The 20,290-nt window shown below is 39.8% G+C and overlaps 1 protein-coding gene across 2 annotated transcripts; it reads right to left on the reverse strand.

Moving 5' to 3' along the window:
* Positions 1-1,758: 1,758 nt before the first annotated feature.
* LOC122780207 (potassium channel subfamily K member 4) lies at positions 1,759-19,830 on the reverse strand. Of its 2 annotated transcripts, XM_044043066.1 has the most exons (8): positions 19,677-19,830; positions 11,156-11,288; positions 10,616-10,886; positions 7,110-7,224; positions 6,851-7,011; positions 6,567-6,753; positions 3,132-3,274; positions 1,759-2,963 (listed from the first exon to the last, which is right to left on the reverse strand). In XM_044043066.1, the coding sequence occupies exons 3-8, from the start codon at positions 10,802-10,804 to the stop codon at positions 2,349-2,351; spliced, it is 1,410 nt and encodes a 469-aa protein (XP_043899001.1). In that variant the 5' UTR covers positions 10,805-10,886; positions 11,156-11,288; positions 19,677-19,830; the 3' UTR covers positions 1,759-2,348. The 2 variants fall into 2 exon arrangements, with proteins under 2 accessions (XP_043899001.1, XP_043899000.1); XM_044043065.1 differs by lacking the exon at positions 19,677-19,830 and having other exon boundaries at positions 11,156-13,373.
* Positions 19,831-20,290: the final 460 nt, after the last annotated feature.

Consider the following 20,290-nt stretch of genomic DNA (forward strand, 5'->3'; position numbering starts at 1 on the left):
TAAACAGAATAGAATAATCTAAATACAAGAGCACAATGCAAAAAACAAAACTTCATTAAAAAAAAACCAACAACCTCTAAACTACATCACGATAATCAAAGTCCAAATAAATAGTCCAAAATTAATTTGAGGTCAGGACAAATAGCTTATTCCATACCACTTTGAATTTGCTGTTCTAAAGAAAAAACAAACAAAGACCAATGACTCAATGACGGTTGACGTTTGCAGCAGACATCCAAGGCTGTGCTTAATGCAGGTCTAATCCTCAGCTATACAGACACATTAATTTGAGGTTATTCCTGTCATTCTTTAAGCACCTTATAATGTGAGCAAGTTGTTAATTGTGATTTTGATTGAGTGATGTCTGTGGGTCGTATATGATACATGTTTATCTTATTTCAAAGAGAAACAAATGCTAATATCGTGCACCTTTGCTGATATGATGCACTTTGAGATGTCCCTGACATGACAATCACGTTTATTTTTAATGTAAAATAGTTAATAGCTAATATTGTGCACCTTTTTACGCACTTTGAGGTGTGCAAAGGACAGGTATGAGCAAAATATGTATATTGCTAGTCCTTTTCTTATTTTTAAAATGCACTTTTTGATGTACGTTGTCGTCACCTGTTGCTTACTGGCTGCGGCCCAACTGAGTGTGTAATTGAATAGTCCTGCCATAACCCCTCCTCAAATGCTGTAATTCTTAAAATTCCTAAATATGAGGAAATGAAGTCAGCCTTACAGACTCCGGATGTGAGGCTGCAGTACCACTGACAGAGGGAGGCAGAGAGCAGGACTGTTTGTGTTAAACTGTGACCAAAAATGGACTGCAAAGTTCACCGGAGCTCCTCCAGGGTACATGACTTTGACCACTTAACAGCTTTTTTTTTTTTAGTCATTCAAATTTAGCAATGTGTGTGGAGACAAAATCAGAAGAGATATTAGTCAGAGTTTCCAAATCTGGGCCAGTCAAAAGACCAACATTTGTCAAAAAACACTTTCAACATGGCTTTCATCACTGCCACGGTGACCACATGTCCAGCAAAGTGTTTCCTTTAAAGGACCAGAGTGTAACATTTAGGGTTTATTGACAGAAATAGAACATACTATACACACAAGTACATTTGTGTAAGTGTGTAATTGCTGCAGAATAAAAATTTTTGACTTTTTACTACCCTTAAAATCAGCCTTTTATATGTACTTCAGACTAGGGTGTTGATTTTCGGGAGCTGCCACCTTGAGCTGCCATGTTTCCTCAGCTGCCCGAACAGATGGGTGTAATTTACATTACTTTGATAAGAGAGGTGACACGAGGGGGAGGGATACATTTGCTGCATCTGTTGCTGCAGTGTAGCCTGTTATTGCAAACATTCCCAGATTCCTGTCAGGCAAAACTATCAGACCTGACTGAGGGAGTGTTTGTGCGTATACAGCAGGAGTGTGGAGGACGCGTGGTGACACAAAACATTTATTCCATCAAACTATTGCACTACCAGATTTTTTTACGCAGTAGAATTCCCTACTGAAAAATTTCACAGGGACTCTTCTCTATGTTCTCCGTCATACTCCTACCTGTTTGCAGCCATCTCACTTCACTAGTGCAGTGTTGTTGTCTTGAAATAAAATGATAAACTTTGGTTCTAGGTGCAGATGATACACTGATTATGACACTAACCTGTCAAAATGATTGCTACGCAATTATCTTCACATCCACCATCATCTTCATAAAGCACGTACTTACGACGCAGCGCTGTGTTTACTTCAAAATATTTATTACACGTTTGCAGTACAGTGGGGTTAATGCATTTGGCCATCAAAATGCAAATATTATGGTTGTTTACACGGCATTTAGAAAAGTTTTGTTGCAAACCAACAACATGTAAGAGCCTGTTTAATACCCGTGTGATTGTTGGCAGGAGTGGAGAGTAACAGTCTCCAACTAACAGCAACATTACTGTGCTACGTTTCTGGCCAAACAGGTTTTCGTTCATCTCTGTTTCCTCTTGCTCTGATGTGTATTAGTAAAAAGCAGGGAGCCCTCATGTGGAGACAATGGAGGTGCACTTCTCTCTTGGCCCAGTAGAGAGCAGTAGCTCCTGGTGAAGTGAAGGGAACATTGGCATATAAAAACACTTATCATCATCTTTGATTAAGGCATACACACTCACATGCTAAAGGGCATTAAATGCAAACCACAAGTGGCTAAGGCATCTGCAATATGTTTTCATCTTAAGTGTCTGTAAGTAAGCAGTATATATACACAAATAAATTACAAGGCTGAGGACTCCTGTGTCAGGTTTTTCCAAAACTTCTCTTGTTGCAGCAGTAGGTTTTCAGCTCCTCGCTCAAACCTTAAGGTTCAGGGGTAGATCTGGAACGGGTGTGGTGTTTCCATTGGGCTCCTTTTTGTCAGGGTCGGAGCTGATGTTTTTGGAGCTTCTCTGTGGAACAGGCCGCCTGTGGCGTCTCCTCTTTGGCTGACGAGAGCGAGCAGAGTTGGTTTGCGATGAATCCAGCAGCGGGTCCAAATGTAGTTTACCACTCAGAGCATCTGATGACTCATCAATAAACGCAAGGTTCTCCCCAAAGTAGTCCAGAGGCTGAGACAGGTGGGGATTACGAGCAATTTCCTCCTTTCCTCCTTCTGTTTTTTCTTCAGGCACTCGTTCTGTCTGAGTGACCTGAGAGTCCGTCTCTGTTCCAGATCCTGATTCGTTGGAGGAGGCAGAAGAGGAGGAAGAGGAGTACGATCCGGATTCCGTTTCATTCTCTTGTTGCACTTCTCGCCCATCAGGAGCCCCTGTGGCTGATACACTGTGACCATGACTGCGGGAGCCATGGCGGCGCTTTCTCCTGCGGCGTTTGAAGGGGTCATCGATTTTTCCTGGAATGCGAAAATCCACTGACATGTTCTGGATGTTCTGAGTCCAGTCAGTGGCATGGGCTCGTAGTTCTTCCATCTGGGAGAAAAGAACGAAACGTGTGTCAATACACTAAACTGTCTCACAAGGTTAACACAATTATTTCAAACAAAACAACACATGAATCTGATCCATGTCTGGAACTTCCTTGGGACATAACTCCCTGTTGGAGCTTTTGATGGAAGAACATACAAAGGTACAAAGTACCTCAGCTCTGGTCTTCTTAGAGAGAACCCGCAGCCAGTTACCAATCATAGTCAGGATAGATGCAAAGTAGGCAAGACCCAGCAGGATCCAGAACCACACCAGAGGCTTGTACCAGTGGTCGCTCCCTGCTATGCCAGAATCTCCTGTGAGAAAACACAGACGTACGAGATGACAACATGCACTCAGTTGAAGGTGCAACATGCACTTTTTGTACTTTACAAGACACACAATATAGACAAATGTTTAGCAACACCTGTTAAGTATTGATTTCAGGCTTTGGGCTAGGCCCCCAATGAAGGGCAAACTTAATACTCCAGCATACCAAGACAATTTGGACAATGCTTTGCTTCCAACTTTGTGGCAGCAGTTTGAAGGAGGCCCTTTTCTATCCCAACAGGACTGTGCCCCAGTTCACAAAGCAAGCACTATAAAATACATGGTTTGACAAGTTTGGTGGGGAAGAACTTGACTAACCTAAACCTCAACACAATGGAGCACCTTTGGGATGAACTGGAACAGCTAGGCCTTCATCAGTACCTGCCTGCTCTACAAAATGAATGGGCACAAATTCCCATGTAAACACTCTATAGTCTCGAGGAAAGTCTTCCAAGAAGTGTGGAAGGTATTATAGCTTCAAAGGTATTGTATTTGTATTTGAATATGTCATTACAGTCCCTGTTTGTGTAATGGTCAGGCGTCCAAATGCTTGAGTCCATATGGTGTATGTAGTACCATACATACATACATACATACATACATACATACATACATACATACATACATACATACATACATACATACATACATACATACATACATACATACACATACATACATACATACATACATACATACATACATACATACATACATACATACATACATACATACATACATACATACATACATACATACATACATACATACATACATACATACATACATACATACATACATACATACATACATACATACATACACATACATACATACATACATACATACATACATACATACACATACATACATACATACATACATACATACATACATACATACATACATACATACATACATACATACATACATACATACACATACATACATACATACATACACATACATACATACATACATACATACATACATACATACATACATACATACATACATACATACATACATACATACATACATACATACATACATACATACATACATACATACATACATACATACATACATACATACATACATACATACATACATACACACACACACATATATATATACACATATATACACATATACATATATATACACATATACATATACATATATATATATACATACATATACATATATACATATATATATACATATATATATATATATATATACATATATATATCTCTTACAAGATATAGAATAGAGCAATCTTTCTTGAATGATGAGTTGTAACCCAAAAGTTTTCTTCTATCCTTTCATTTTGAAGGACATGCTCTTACCCATGTGACCGTGCACGTATGGTGGCCACTCCCACCCGACATTGTCGTGACAACAGTGTCTGTCATCCTAGCAGTTACTCAAGCATCATCTGAAGTTTTCTTACACTGAAGACAACTTAAAGAACCAAAATCAAAGTGAGTTTGCGTGCAGTCAGTGCTGGCATGTAAAAAAAATTCAAATGAAAGAATGGATTACACTTACCTTATGGGTACTTTTGGTGTACTACTTGGGTTTGACCCTTACCTTCCTGACAGTGCATGAACATGTTGTGATTGCACTATTGATTTTTTTTGTAATTAACTTGAGTGGTTCAGAAATTTAGGTTGCGACTTGATGTTAATGACACTGATGATGATGATGTGCGTTGTTTTCGAGGTATGGCCACATGTTAATGTTAATATTGGTCTGGCTTTTCCCCAAAAGACAGCTCTAAGAACGGCCAAAGAACTCAGTGTTGGAGCTACCTCTTCTCCTGCACTCGTCATGATGCATATATTACATGTTTTGTTACGTAGCTGGCTAGAATAGGCAAGGTAGCTTTAACTGTTACGATCGCTTTTGTTATGTATGACGTGCCAAACTGTGACAACTACTGGTGTTCAAGTAACACATGTTGGGGACTTTAAGGCAGCATATCCATCCATCCATCCATCTCTATGGAGAAAATAAACAATTACGTCAGGACGTCGCCTTCAGCAGCTAAATCAATAGTTCACTTCTTAAGAGAAAATGTTCTGAATAATTTAGATGTTAAATGAAAATTGTCTGTGCTAAGTGATCTTAATGCTTTGCGACCGACAGGAATACTTACGGATGACTAATTAAATTGTATCATACCCAGCAACTCATCTTCTAATCGATAAATTCAACAATAAAGGGAAAATTTGTTTAAAAAACAAAAAACAAAAAAAAAACCACAAGCACAGAAGAGTAGAGGCATTTTTGTTTCTTCAGCATAAACAGGAAGAAGTAAGTTCTAATTCATTTGTTGAAAAAAGGATGGCAAATGATGACCAGCTGTCAGTTGTGCACATGGAGCTTTGAGTGTATATTGTAAATGTTATTAAGGTGTCTGTTAAGCCTTCTGGTCAGCTGTATAATAAACGCTGCCTTCATCTTGGTATACAGAATTAGGGTCACATTGAGGTCATTTGAAGTCAGTTGTCTCTACAGTAAAATTGCTTAGCATTTGCAATTTGTCCCATGAGGACAGTTTTTTTATTTCTGCAGTAAAATAGCTTAACACTTAATATGAAGACATTTTCTTCATATGAATACCTTTCTACAACCTTTGTATGTAGGAAATTGTTAATACAAATGAACATCAACTAGTGTGGGCGCTCCAGCAAAAAAACAAACAGCTTTGGAGTTGGATATGAGTAGTTTAGCAAGCAATACAAACTACAAACATTCTTAGGTCAGAGGAGGCTGTCTAATGTTGAGATAATGAAGCAAAAATATTTGTCGCAGGCAGTTGCCTTCTATATTTAAAGCTTTTGTTTCCGCATTGCTTTCTAACTCATGTGTTCTATATCTGTCTTTTAACGTCCAGACTGCATCCAGGAAATTTGGTGCCGTGTGGTGCAGGAACAGCAGCAGCTGTGAATGGGCTCCTTTTGTACATGCATGTAGTGAGAATGGGTGCTGGGTGACACGACAGCAAAACAGACGGGTGGAGCTGATCGGCTTAAACAGCATTGTGTGAACTCGTTTCACAATGGTTTAAAAGTTACAATGACACAGAAGAGACGCACCAACAGGACAGGCATACCAGGCTAACCCGGGTACATTTTCAACGACAACCCTAATACAGCTCACCACATTACATCAAAACCACCTTAATGGGGCCCTTTCACACACACAAATGAGCCATGTCCTAGACTGACCTGCGAGTAGTGCATGCGGATGTGCTATAGTACTGTATACCTGCAACATAGTCTCCAAACCCCACTGTTGTTAGGGTGATGACTACAAAGTAGGCTGACTCCAGAAGAGTCCATTGCTCCACTTCTTGGAAAACTAGGATGGGTACTGCAACAAAGAGCAGACAACCCAGCAGGATGGACAGGACGGCGGAGATCACTCGCACAATAGTGGGACTGACACGCCATTTCTGTCAGCAGAGCGAAACAACACGGTGGAATGAGAAACAAGAAAGAGATTTACATCAAGTGCAAGCAAAGAATACACAGCGCAGTTTATGGTCTGACCAGGAAGAGAGTCTCTATTTTGGCAACGGCTTTCCTCAGCCCGGTACCCAGATGGTCTCCGACACCAGCGAGCAGGATACCAAACAATGGGATTCCCACCAGGGCGTAGAAAATACAAAACAGCTGGCCTCCTTCTGTCTTTGGGGAGATGTTTCCAAAACCTGAAATGTGAGGTCAGAGGTTGAAGACAGAATCCGGGGAACATATTCCAGTCAAAATGTTTAATTTAGAGGTTTTAATGGTTGTACTAGATACCTACCAATGGTTGTGATGATTGTCCCTGAGAAAAAAAAGGCACTGGCTAGATCCCATTGGCTGACAAAGGTGGTGTTGTTGATAGGATCCACACCTGCACCGATGGCATTGACCACCTCCTGGGATTGGACAGTAGAGAGAGAGTTCCCTGGTTAGTTTATAGAAATAAAGTGTACACTATAAAGAAGGATTAGATGGCGACTTCACACATGAATAAATGAACCCATCAGTGATTTCAAATTGTGTTCAAAATTGTATACACGCTTCATCTCTGAGATGCTGACAGCTTCAAAATCCAACACATGCATGAGCGACTTTTTAATTCCCCTGCAAAGATCACTCATGTTATTACATTAAAATCGAGCTGCAGCTCCTCAACAGCGGAGAAAGAACTGATGTAGAAAATGCATGGTCACGTTCGACAGCTGGCTGCCAGTGACAAAGAGGCCACCGGTGATGTACAACTGCGACCGGCTCCATTCTGTCTGAAGTATATCGAGCCACTGCCAGCACAGATAATTCAATTGCCTGATCCAATTAACCATTTTGCATCTCTTGGCACTTCAAGACATTTGTTAAATCCAAACTGAAAGGTGAATATGATGGATTAGGGACAGAATATGGTGACTGCAAACATTATTACCTCTAATTAATGAGATGATATGATCTGTGAGACAGAGCTGTGTCTGTCAGTTGGAGTCACACCACTGCATATGCCTGTCCCAAACGATTTGAGTAACATACATTCTATTAGCTTCAGATTTGTGCTTGAAACACTACGTAATTATTTAGCTGTATATTTTAATTCAATTAAAAAATAAAAAATAAAAGTCTGTGTGAACACTCCAAATTGCTGTACAAATATTCAGCCTGAGCACTTTTATTTTTGAGCTAGATTTAAGCTCTACAACTATCAATTAATCTTCTGATAATTCTCAATTTATGGTTTGTTTACACTGAAATAATGACAAGCATACGTTCCTATACAGTCCAAGGTAATGCCCTCTCTGTTACAAACCTGCTTGTTGAACAGTAAAATGGAACAGAGAAAGCAGCAAAAATACTAGGAGAATCTCGAATCAGACAATGTTTGTTGTATTTTAAGTCAACAGTCTGCTGTTAACTTTTAAGATACTAGTTTATGTAGTATTGATATACAACAAGTAGACCCGCACAGACCAACAGCTGTGTCACAATACCAGACCCATGACCCATTACACATTAATAGCCAGTGGAATAAAATGTCCAACTGTACAAGGGTGACATTGAGTAGTGTAGCGTGTAACATCTCACATTACCCAGGATGTGAACAGTGGAAAGAGGGACTTTGAGTCCATTGAAGACCTGTTGAAACAGCAGCTGACACTTGTTGAGTGAAACCTGACCCCCAGAACAACGTCTAAAGAATTACCCTTTAACAGCTGCCACTTCATTACTTCTCTTCTTATGGCTGCCATTAATTTTGTGTCATTTTAGGTTTATTTTTATTTATTTTTTTGGAACAGGAACTAATAAAAGATACCATCAAATCATGAGTGTTTATTGTGTTTTTAAATGATCATAATTTGACAAAGCATGGAAGTCCTTGTTTTGGAATGGCAGGACATGCTTTGCATTAAGCTTTGAATTGGTAATGTCTTTTTTTTTTTTATCAAAATGCTCAACATCTTTTATTTATTTTTGCTTAACAGTAAGTAAGTAAATGTTATTCATATAGCACATTTCACAGATATGGAACCACAACGTGGGCAATACAAGTAAAATACATGAGATGTCAGGAAACTGCTTTCAATAAGTGTTTAGAATGCTGCTCAAAGGATGTTGCAGAGTCAAGGAAAACACCTCAGGCTGGACAGAAGAAGCTAAAGGGCCATTTCGCTGTTTAATTAGAGGTATGTCCCACCTCACGTTGTCATAAATTGAAAGTATTTAATCCATGTTCACCATATTTTTCATTGGATGAGTTCATGTGATGTTATATTTGAACACCACACACATGAAATGTTTTTGAGTGTATTTTGAATGTTTTTTTGTTATTTTCAAAGTTGTCAGCTGCTATCGGTAGATGACTTTGCAGGTTAAAACAATATTTACAATGTGTTTGCTGGAATCAGACCAGACTTGGTGGAATCATAGCATTCAGCCAATGAATGAGCTCAGCTTTCACTTACTTAAAACACTACGGAGCTGCTCTGACCACACCTTGTGTCTGCCCCACAGTCTATATACCGATCCACTGTGTCACAGATCCAACATGATACACTACACAAACAAATAATATTCATTGTGATACTTTGCATTGTCAATGTCAGAGAAAGACCCCAGTGAGTATAAATATGAAGCAGCGCCAGGTATCTGTCAGACGCCCAGCCAAAATGTATTTTTAGCACCAAAATGTTATCATTCCCTAAGCTTTAGATCCTCTTTGGTATTTGTTTATGAGTAAACAACAAGCTGAAACTACAGTGTCACAGTGACAATTAATCTGTAGGGATAGGGCCCAGCGAAAGTGGAAAACACATTAAGAAAAGATACATGTCATCAGTACACTCAAAATGAAAGTAAATGGTCACAACATGATGAGGCACAGTATTGAAATGTGAGGTATTGACACATCCAACTTGGAAAAAACACTGGAAACATGGCTGCCAATGGACAAGAGGAAAAAAACCCCGCTAAATTCAACTTCTTTATTTTGTGACTATGGTGTTTGAAATCATGTGAAATCATGTGAGGCAGCAGTAGACCTGCAAATCCTATGTGCCTGCAATTTAAAAATGGACTTGCAGCCATGAATTCTGTGAATTCTAAAGCAGGGGGTGCACCCAGTACAGTCACTGCTGACTATAATATTCAGACTGCAGGCAAGTCTGGTTTTTGTTTGACTTTTTATGACTTTTTGTTCTGCCAGTTGCAAGAGGTTAAATTGGATTTGCGTCCAGTCCAAATAATCTGTGTGGGTACATTTTGGTATTTTTGTGACTCTGCTTTCAAACAGGAACGATGGAATGGAGACACATCATCTTGCACTAAAAACAATCATCATGACACATTTAAAACTCAGTGACGGAGGAGACAGCGGGGTACAGTGCAATGTTCCGTACTGTGCAGCCAGGGGTGGGGCTGCATGAAGAGTGATGCAAATCAAATTTGAGCAGCCACAATGTTCAGACTCAGACGCATCTGTGGAAATCTGATTTGAATCGCATTTCAAACCACCTCCAAATGTGGTCTGAGTTTGAGAATATCAGATTTATGAACAAGCTTACGTGTCAGTATACAATGACAAAAACCCCTAAAAGCATCTCCTAACTCAGACCGCCCCTCAGGAAAAACAGGTCTCTGATTGGCTCTCACCCACATTTAAAGACTACCCTTCACAATGGCGCTCAATTTGAAATGATCTTAGCTGCTCAAGAAAGACTATTGGGAGGAGCGTGCAAAACATTTGTGACATTTCATCAGTAAATCCATAACATTAGGAGTGGCTCTTGTGAGGGGAGTGTCTACCTCTATGAGAGACCGAAGGTTGTCTGGCTCCACGCAGCTGAAGTCCGACAAGAACTCCCGGCGTGTGTGCTGCAGCTTAACGTGGATACCCTCCTCTTGCTCAGTCTCCAGGGTGCGGAACACCACAGCGCCCAGCACCAAGTACAGCATCACCCCGGTGAAGATAACGAGCAGGGTGGAGCACCGCATGGCTACTCGTCCGCTCAGTTCAAATGCAGGCTGCGGTTTCCCTCTGCCAGCCTCAGCGTGGCCTGGATCCCAGCTGCTGCAGCTGAAACACCAACATGAGTGTTTTCATGCTGACCACACAGAGGCCGACAGCAGCTGAGGGCTGCACACATACATGCCCCCCGTATAGAAGACTATTAGCTGCACAGAAAGCAAATCAATCAGACTGAAGCATCACCACACTGCTGACACTGTGAGTCTCTGATAACCTGCCACTTGATCGGGCCTTACACATAAACCAGATGTGATTGTAAAAGCAACAACAAATGACCGTGTCATGATTACACAGGCAGACGCACATAAAACGCGTACCTGTCGATACGTTTGAGGTGCTCACGCCTGCGTCTCTTCCAGTCCTTCTTAACAGCAGGTGTGAGGATGGTGTCCCTGGACCCGTAACCACCGGGGAGCCCGTCCACCTCACACTCTGAAGGAGGAGGGGACACTAGAGACGGAGAAGAGCACATGATGATGAATTTGTGTGGAATTCACTGTTCGCAGCAATCACATGAGTGATTTTAAGTCAGATAAGAACAACACATTGTCACGTTGAGGGGCAATTGATTGTTTTCTTTATTGTGACACAAGATGTATCATGAATGTTTGTACTTTCCTAGAACCTTGGCTTCACAGAGTAATTCAAAAACATATCACGTCAATCAGAATACAACAACTAGAAAACACTCACACACTGATAATGAAGGACATTTATTACGGCTATTGCATTTGGAATTAAAGGCTGTTTCAGCTATATAGCATCTTCCTGTGGGCATGCTAACACCATATTTAAAACCAGGGCAAACAGCATCATTTTATTGCGGTCTGAATGAGAGTTTTTCATCTCTGGATGCAACAAATGCCTTATTGTACATGAAGATCAGTTTCCTTTAAGTGTTGCTAAAGAGCAGTGGCATCCAAATAGCTGTGAAACCTGGCAACCCGACTCAGCTCAAACAAAGACCACATCCTCGTTTGAGAGGCAAAGAACACAGCGACAGATGTGTCGGAGACTCGATCTCTCCGAGAAACTCGTGGAATTATTTAAAAGGCAAGGGCTTTATCTTTTTTGGAACAAATTCTGTCTGCATCACTGCACTACAAGCCAGAAAACCAACAAGCTCTCGTCTTCCGAAGTTCTGTAACTGCAGTTCTTTAGTCAGCAGATCCACTGGTTCTGATCCAATTTTACAGCAATAAACACGGTGACAGCAAATATACACTCACTCTGGAAACTGTTTTACAGCAGCTGGGAAAATGTAAAAACAAAGGAGCTGTCCACTTACTTAATTGAGCAAATCTCAGTTTGCAGTTAGCGGAATACTTTATGTATCGTATATACTCATATTTGAGTAAATACAGAGTACTGAATCAGTCGATTACACTTCTCATACAAAGTTATGTAACAAAAACTGTTTTGCCTGAGGATAACCTGATACTGCTTTTTGTGTCTGATGTGATACCAATATCACAACCTTGAGCATGTACCGATAACGAGCTCAATTTTAGACAGTATTTTATGTCTTTTAATTAACTTAGCTGGTAATACCCAGCTATAACCAGCTAAAGCTCCAACTGCATGGGAGACATTTGTTTATGACAGCATCAGATTTATTTTTCCAGTATCTGATTGAATGATTTTGGCCAGTATTTGCACCATACCAACACTTAGTATCGAGTCAGCTCATCCCTCGGAATAAAAGATGAGAATAATTAATGAATAATGATAATAAAGGATGAAGTAAAAGGAACAAAAACTTGAAATCCAACACGGGAATAGCAATATATTGAACAGACACCAGGGGGCAGACTGCACCGTTTGCAAAAATAATGGAAAAAGGGCCAAGATGACCTGGTAAGACTATATAACAAGTAAAAAAATGTCGCGGTAAAGGCTATGTCGTTTTCCCCGTCGACATCTGACAAAATAATCTCAGTAGCCAATCAGCAAGCAGCTTCCTAAGACCCGCCCATTGTCAAAAGTGCAAATAAAAAAACACGCCGCAAAGAACAAGTCAGGGACCATAAAAGAGACAAAATTTGGATCATTGCAAACAGTGTATTTTCAAACAAATAAAATAGAATATTTTTGAATGATTAAAAAAAATCTTATTCCATAATTTACAATGTCAGTAAAAACATTCTATGATGGGTTTCTGGTCTCAATTACTAGTTTCAGGTCTTCTTCAATAGAACAGAAAGTATGGCACATGAGTGGACACCAGTGTGATTGACAGCTGATTACAAGCCTCTGAACTTTTCTCCTGGAACAAATTGCAATTCTGGAGGCTTCAAAACGAGAGTTCGGAATGTCATGGGTGACGCCACGACCGGTTGCCACTCAAGTCAAGACAGAGGCAAAAGCAACAAAAGAGAGGCGACTGAAACCGCAAAGAATTTCAGGCAGGGAATTCTACTGCTCAAGAAAAACCTGGTGGTTCAGCAGGTTTACACCCTATCGTTTAATCTATACACTACTTTACAATTTACTACACTCCTCATCCTTACTCCTCATCCTCATCCTTATCAACCCTTCTCGTCCCCGCCCGCCCCTGCGCTGCTGCTGTATACACACAAACGCTGCCTCAGTCAGGTCCGATAGTATTGCTTCACAGATGGCCGCAGCATTCAAATAATGTTACATTGCTTCCGTTTACAAAAGCGCAAACAGAGGCAAAAAAATAACATCAAAAACAAAAAAAGTTACAAACTGATGCTTTAGTGTGACAGAGGGAATCATGTAGAATACATACTTGATCATCACATGTGACATACAAATAATGAATTACACAAAGAACCATATTTTTAAATACATATACATTATTAAAGTGTACTTTGACTGAATCTGAATGTGCAGACTCTTCATCCATTGTCTACCAACACGCCTATAAGACCAGACTAAAGCAGCCAGTATGCAGTTTATCTGTCTATACCAACCTCAGACAGACATAACACACAATGCCAGAACAGATTACACAGCACTAGACAAATGGAAATCATAATATAGCTTTCTATTAGGTGCCAACCGTGCTGTTAGCGCTGCTGCTGCAGCCCATTCATCCCATCCCAGTCATCCCATTTTATTACCGTTTATAGAGTCCCTCTGGGTCCATGAGCTGTATGGCACTGAGCGAAGCACCTGACAGTCCAGCCCCTATATACTGTACAGGGTATGTGTGCTCACCTCAAAATGAAGGATCAAAAGACTCCAAGGCACTGCATGGTCGTGTTTTCATGAGTTCATGAGGCAGCCGTGTGTGCAAGGAGAGTGTGAGCACCAGTGTGTGTGTGTGTGTGTGTGTGTGTGGGGCTGTTGCTGAGTGCACGAGAGAAGAAGCTACTCAATCAAAGCGACTTTATATAGAGAGTGAGAGAGGGAGCGAGCACAGCACTGGTAAAAACAGAGGTGAGGATGAAAGCTAGAAGAGTTTGTACTGTAAAGAAGAAGAAAAGAACACACAATGCATGTCATTATTTCCCTCTGTGACTTCTATTGTGAAATAGTGCTGGCTTTGTGCAATGTACAGCTTTGCGTACAGCTATTGATATTTCTGTTTTAAAGCTTTGATTGATTGAGGTCTGATTGGTGTTTCACTGCCGACTCTGCAGGGGAAAAACAGCTCAGCCACCCTTTACCCGACTCTCAATATCCCATTCTCCTCACAAGCTGCCTGACAGAACTGCTGCTGCTCTCTTTCTGTCCCTCTGTAAATGTGTGTGCCTGTGTGTGTGTGTGAGACCAGTAGTCTTCATGGAGAACAAAACCTGGTCTTAATGAGGTACTTACTTCTGAGGAACTGGTTAAGTTTAGGGCTAAGATTTCAATTGTGACTATGTTAAGATTAGGGTTAAAAATACTGTGGAGTTGTGCAAACATACTAGCCTTTAAAAGGGTTAAAATCTCAAAAATATTATTAATATTTGATTTGTATTTCGGGCTGAAGTACTTTTAAAAGACTGACCCATTTAAAGGGGGAAAAAAAATATTAATATATAATATTTTTACAGCTGTTTTTTGAAAGGTGACTTTTTTTGCTACAAGGAACACATTTGTCATTAAAAAAAAAAATATCAAAAAATCTCAAAGATATTAATATTTGATATGTATATTTCAAAAGATAAATTATTAATATACAATATTTTTACAGCTGTTTTGGGGAAGGTGACATTTCTGCCGCTAGGAACTAATTAGTCAGTTTTATTTTTTTGAAAAATCACTGCAAAATGTTTTTTTTTTTACAATGCATCACAATGGGGTGATTTTGACGTTTTCTTTCTTGTTTTTTATATAACTGAACTTAAACATATGAGACCATGGGACCCTGACCTTTTCTAAATATGTGTACTTATTGTTAAAACAATGTTAGATTATTTAAACAATTAATGCAAAAAAAGGTCTGGGAATGTCTACCTTTAATTATCATAGTGGTCAATTTGACCGTACACATTATAAATGATGTAATATGTTTATTTTTTGATACTGGGGGGTGGAGTGGCTCAGTGGTTAAGACCTGTACCCTGTGTGAGATCGTGGTTGCAAGTTCGACTCCACCCCTGGCTAATTGTACTCAATTCCATTGTAAGTTGCTTTGGATAAAAGCGTTTGCTAAATGACATGTAATGTAATACTGACCCGCCCCTTGAAGACGTCACCGCGGTTACCGCTAGTTGTTTTTATTTATGCTAGTTTTCAATGTCCATATGACTCAATCAATCAAAAAAAAAAAAAAACTACTAACACACGCTATTTTCTGGTTCGACACCGGGGGGTGCGTGTTGTGACAGCTGGTTGACACAGTCAACAGCTTCCCTTGCGGGTTTTTTTCGATTATAAAAACAGTTGAGCTGTGTAAACATACTAGCCTTAAAAGGGCAAAAATATTATTAATATTTGATACGTATACTTCAGGTTAGTTTTAAAAGATTGACTATTTTAAAGTGGAAAAAAAATATGAATGTATAATATTTTTACAGCGTTTTTTGGGAAGGTGCCATTTACTGCCGCTAGGCACAAATTAGCAAATGCAAAAGCGACAACGTAAGTTGTTTTGTTTTTTTAACGTACCTACAGTATGTCCAGCTTAACTATGAGGAAGCAGAGGATCATGCTAATGGAAGACCAAGTAGCAGTGCTTGGTGGGCCAGTACTGTCCGGCACTTCTTAAGTTTACCTGTTTGCTTATCTGCACTTATCACGTGATAACACTGCGGTAATTTGGGTTTCAAATCAGCCGTTTCTAAATGTTATGCCGATGTTCTTCCTTTATGGTACATTTACAGAAACGGTCCAAACCAAACAGTCCTATTTTCGGTTTTCAAAATAGTCTTACCAAAAGCGAATACAATGAAAATGAAAAAAATAAAAAGTTATGTTTGTATTTGTATATTTTGCACACAATTAAATATCATATTTCTATTATTCTATGTCTACCTTGTCAATTAAAGGAATATCTTGTCTTGTTTTATGATATTGGAAATAATTGAAATAGTTAGTGCTTTCAGTTTTTTGTAGGGGCCCTCAGGACCCTTGCACTTGTGGCCCCAAACTCCCTTGATACACCCCTGCTTCCAGCTTCTATTACAAGTTGTTGTTGTTGTTGTTGTTCACTGGTTTCCTAAGAAGTCAAGATGTTGCCTGTTGATGTTAATAAGTGGTGAATACTGATTGGCCGTTATTAGATTACTGAAACTGTTGATTTTAATTACCACTGACAGACTGACACAGGTCTCATTGGTCATCGTACATAAACACAGATGTAATAATGCATTAGACGATTACATCAGGCTGTAATGTATTTAGATGCATCTGTAACCAGATGGAACCTGACACATTCTTCTCTTCCTGCTCACACTCAATCCATCCGTCCATACCAGACTCCATTTATTTCATGCACTCCACACAAATAAAGTGTTAAAACACATTTAGCTCCTTCTTAAATCCAATCTGTGTGGAGCTCGCTCCGGCTCCAGCTGAGCACAGATCCACTGCAGCTTATGACTCTATAATACTGCAGTGTGAGTAAGGTTCACAGATTACAAAAGGACTAATTACTTGTTGTGAGGAAGAAATTAATCCACTCATCATTCTCAAACACAAAGATCTGTGGAAAACAGGGACAATAATGAAGAGTGTGGGAAAACAAATACAGAGTGTTCATAAATCCTTCAATCTCTGCCATACCTCTTCAAATAACTTAGAAATTCAGCTTCTAGAATAAATCAGGTTACTTCACATCATTAAAACCAGTCATTTCGGGAAAGAAGGTAGAAATCCTTACTTGTAGTCGATAAATGGCTGCAGTTTCAGGTGCCCGTTAAGTTCGCGGTGAAGTTTAGTTTTCGTCCAGTGGGAGGGAGAATAATGGAAGACTGAATTTTGGAATATAGATCTGTCTGATTTGAGATGAGAAGCTCCTCTGAAATAAAATACCTGATGACAAACAATCTGAAAATTAAAGCTTAAGAAGGATGGCAGTAAGTAAAACAGGAGGTGGGAGGGTGTGGACATATAGGAACGTGAGGAGGAGGAGGACGACGACGACTAGTCCTGTGCGGTTATTACAAGCACTTTATTTTCAATTAAGCCTTGTTGTATCTGTGAGATCACTTTCTGCCATTTATTTTTGATGATGCAGGGAGTTCTGCGCTGGAAATTGACTGGTTAGCAAACGTCGGCAACTTTGCTAATTTAAGGGGAGAGAAAAGGCCCTTGAGCAGTGATAAAGAAAATTAATCTGATATTTTATTCATCCATTTTAGCTTTTGGGGCATTACATTTTCTTTTTTTACTGTGAACAATGTCTCTTTGGTGAGTGCATTAACGCAATGTTGGGTTTGATTCCAGCCAGAATTGAACGGTTATCCATTGTCCCTTTTTTCCCCTTAAATATCGGGAGGTGGATAAAATAATTAATGATTTTAATTGTACCTGTTTAACTCCAAATTCTTTCATCATTGCGAAATCAAAAGTGAAAATGGGTTTTTCCCATTTTGCTATTCTATTAGGTCACTATTAAGTGACATCATTTTATTTAGTAAGTTACCTTACTAAATAGGTAAAGCACTTTGATCAAACTTGGCTGTTTTTAAATGTGCTGTAGAAATAAAAGTTGACGTAACCATAATGGTTTGCCTTAAATACATTTGTTAGGGATGCCAACCGTCCGGAAAAGAAAGAATTTGTTCCGTATTTGAAAGATAAGACTAAGACTTACTTTTGATTATCAAGTCAGTGTGAAACCATAACAGAAAAATGACATAGGAGTCATGAAATAATTAATAGTTATTTTCTATTATAGCAAAGGTGCATTGATTGTTATATTTTGGCATTGTTACATATCACTTTTTTTAGTTCATGATCACATTGGATAGGGGGATAGCGGGTTATGGTTAGCCATATTTTTGGTTGATGCTTATTTTTCTTTGATCACTGTGATTATTTAGATTATGGTAAATGGTTTGTATTTATATAGCACTTATATTATACAGACCACTCAAAGCTGCTTTACACTACAGATTTGCCATTCACACCCATTCACTCACTCTATGTGCAGAACATTTTTTAAATGACTCATCTTACATATTTATTCACACACTGCTGGCACAGCCGTCAGGAGCAACTTGCGGTTAAGCGTCTTGCCCGAGGACACATCGGCACGTAGACCAGCAGAGCCGGGAATCAAACCCACAAGCTTCAAGTTGAAAGACGACTCGCTCCACCACTGAGCTACTGAATTATTTTGTGTGGCACGTTGGACAAGCAGCCCCTCCTTTGTTCTCCAACGTTGCTACAGTCCACTAATGAAGATTGCACGATCCGTGTATCATAGCAAAGGGGGAAGCAGGGGAACTGTGTGTAAAGTGCAATATGTAAACAGTATAACCGTTCCTTATTTACACTGTCAACTCCATTAGTCTCGCAATCTACGCACATACTCAATCTCTCGTTGCCTTTTAGTATTGGCAGTTTCTCACCAGGAGAACCCCTCATCTTCTTCACTGGTCTTGTATTCTTTGAGTGCATGTGCTCAAGCAAGTTTCCATCATTATCATGGATTGTTTCTTATTGACTGCATAGCACATGAAAACAAAAGGTGATGCCAGTCTATTAGCTTTGATTTACACCCAACAACCTATTATCAGTGTATTAACCCTTTGCTGTTTTATTGCTTACAGCCTAGTCTTTGATGACACCGCCTACTTCACTGGCAAATCTCAGTCCAACATGAACCCGGAGCGGGGAACTAATCAGTCTGAAAGAGAGGCTCCAGAACACTGTTACACCTCATCGATTTGCCAAGAAATCCATTTAGTACACTTTAATTTACGCTTTAATCTGACCCCCCCAGCACATGGAAAGCTTTTACACTGCGAGGGGAAGTCGACTTAATAAAGAAGGATGTAACGCAAGAGTGAGAGAAAAGCGGCCTATTAAAAGGAGAACTTGCTGAAAAGTTTGTTGCTCTAGAGAAGATTTTAGATGGATGGGTATGGAAACACAAGGTTACTCCACCTCACTTCAGTTTACACTTATAGTTAGATAAATCTGTATTTATGTTGCCTATCTCTCATCACGATGACCACTCAATACTGCTCGACACTACGGTTTTGCCATTCACATGCAGTGCATTTTTATACACATTCACACACTGCTGGCACAGCTGTCAGGAGCAACTGTCCGACACTGGGCGGCACATTTTGCTCTCAATAGTTTGGAGACTTCATTGTACCCTGCACGGATTCAAGACGCCCTGTGCCAGAAGCAGCATGTTTCACAGTAGGTACAGTGTACATGCTTCATTTTCACATCTATGAACATAGAGCTGATGTGACTTACCAAAAAGCGCCAGTTTTGTCTCATCTGCCCAAAAGACATTCTCCCAGAAGCTTTGTGGCACAGTGAGGTCCTCCTCGGTCGTCTTCCAGTAAGATGACTTTGGCTCAAACGGCGACAGATGGTGTGATCTGACATTGATGTACCTCAACCTCAGTGTTCAACCTCCAGTCTCTTTAGAAGTCGTTCTGGGCTCTTCAGTTACCATTCATATGATTTGTCATCAATTTTCCTCTTGTGGCCACGTCCAGGGAGGTTGGCTACTGTCCTGCGGACCTCAAACTTCTCAATAATGTTTGCAACTGTAGTCACAGGAACATCAAGCTGCTTGGAGATGGTCTTATAACCTTTATCTTTAACATGCTTGTCTATAATTTCCTTTTTAAAGTTTTCTGTGGTCCATGTTCAGCGCCATGAAACCAACCAGCACAGAAACTTCTTTTCCAACCTTAAATAGGCAGACTGACTGATTACTGACCGATTGAAAACACCTGTGATGCTAATTGCAGGACACACCTGAGTTTAACGATGTCTGATTTTTGCTCACCTAAACATTTGGTGTTCCACAACAAATGATTATCTACCAAGTCGGTTGACATATCTCGATGCAAATACCT

This window comes from Solea senegalensis, linkage group LG13, assembly GCF_019176455.1.
Source record: "Solea senegalensis isolate Sse05_10M linkage group LG13, IFAPA_SoseM_1, whole genome shotgun sequence".
NCBI lineage: Eukaryota > Metazoa > Chordata > Actinopteri > Pleuronectiformes > Soleidae > Solea > Solea senegalensis.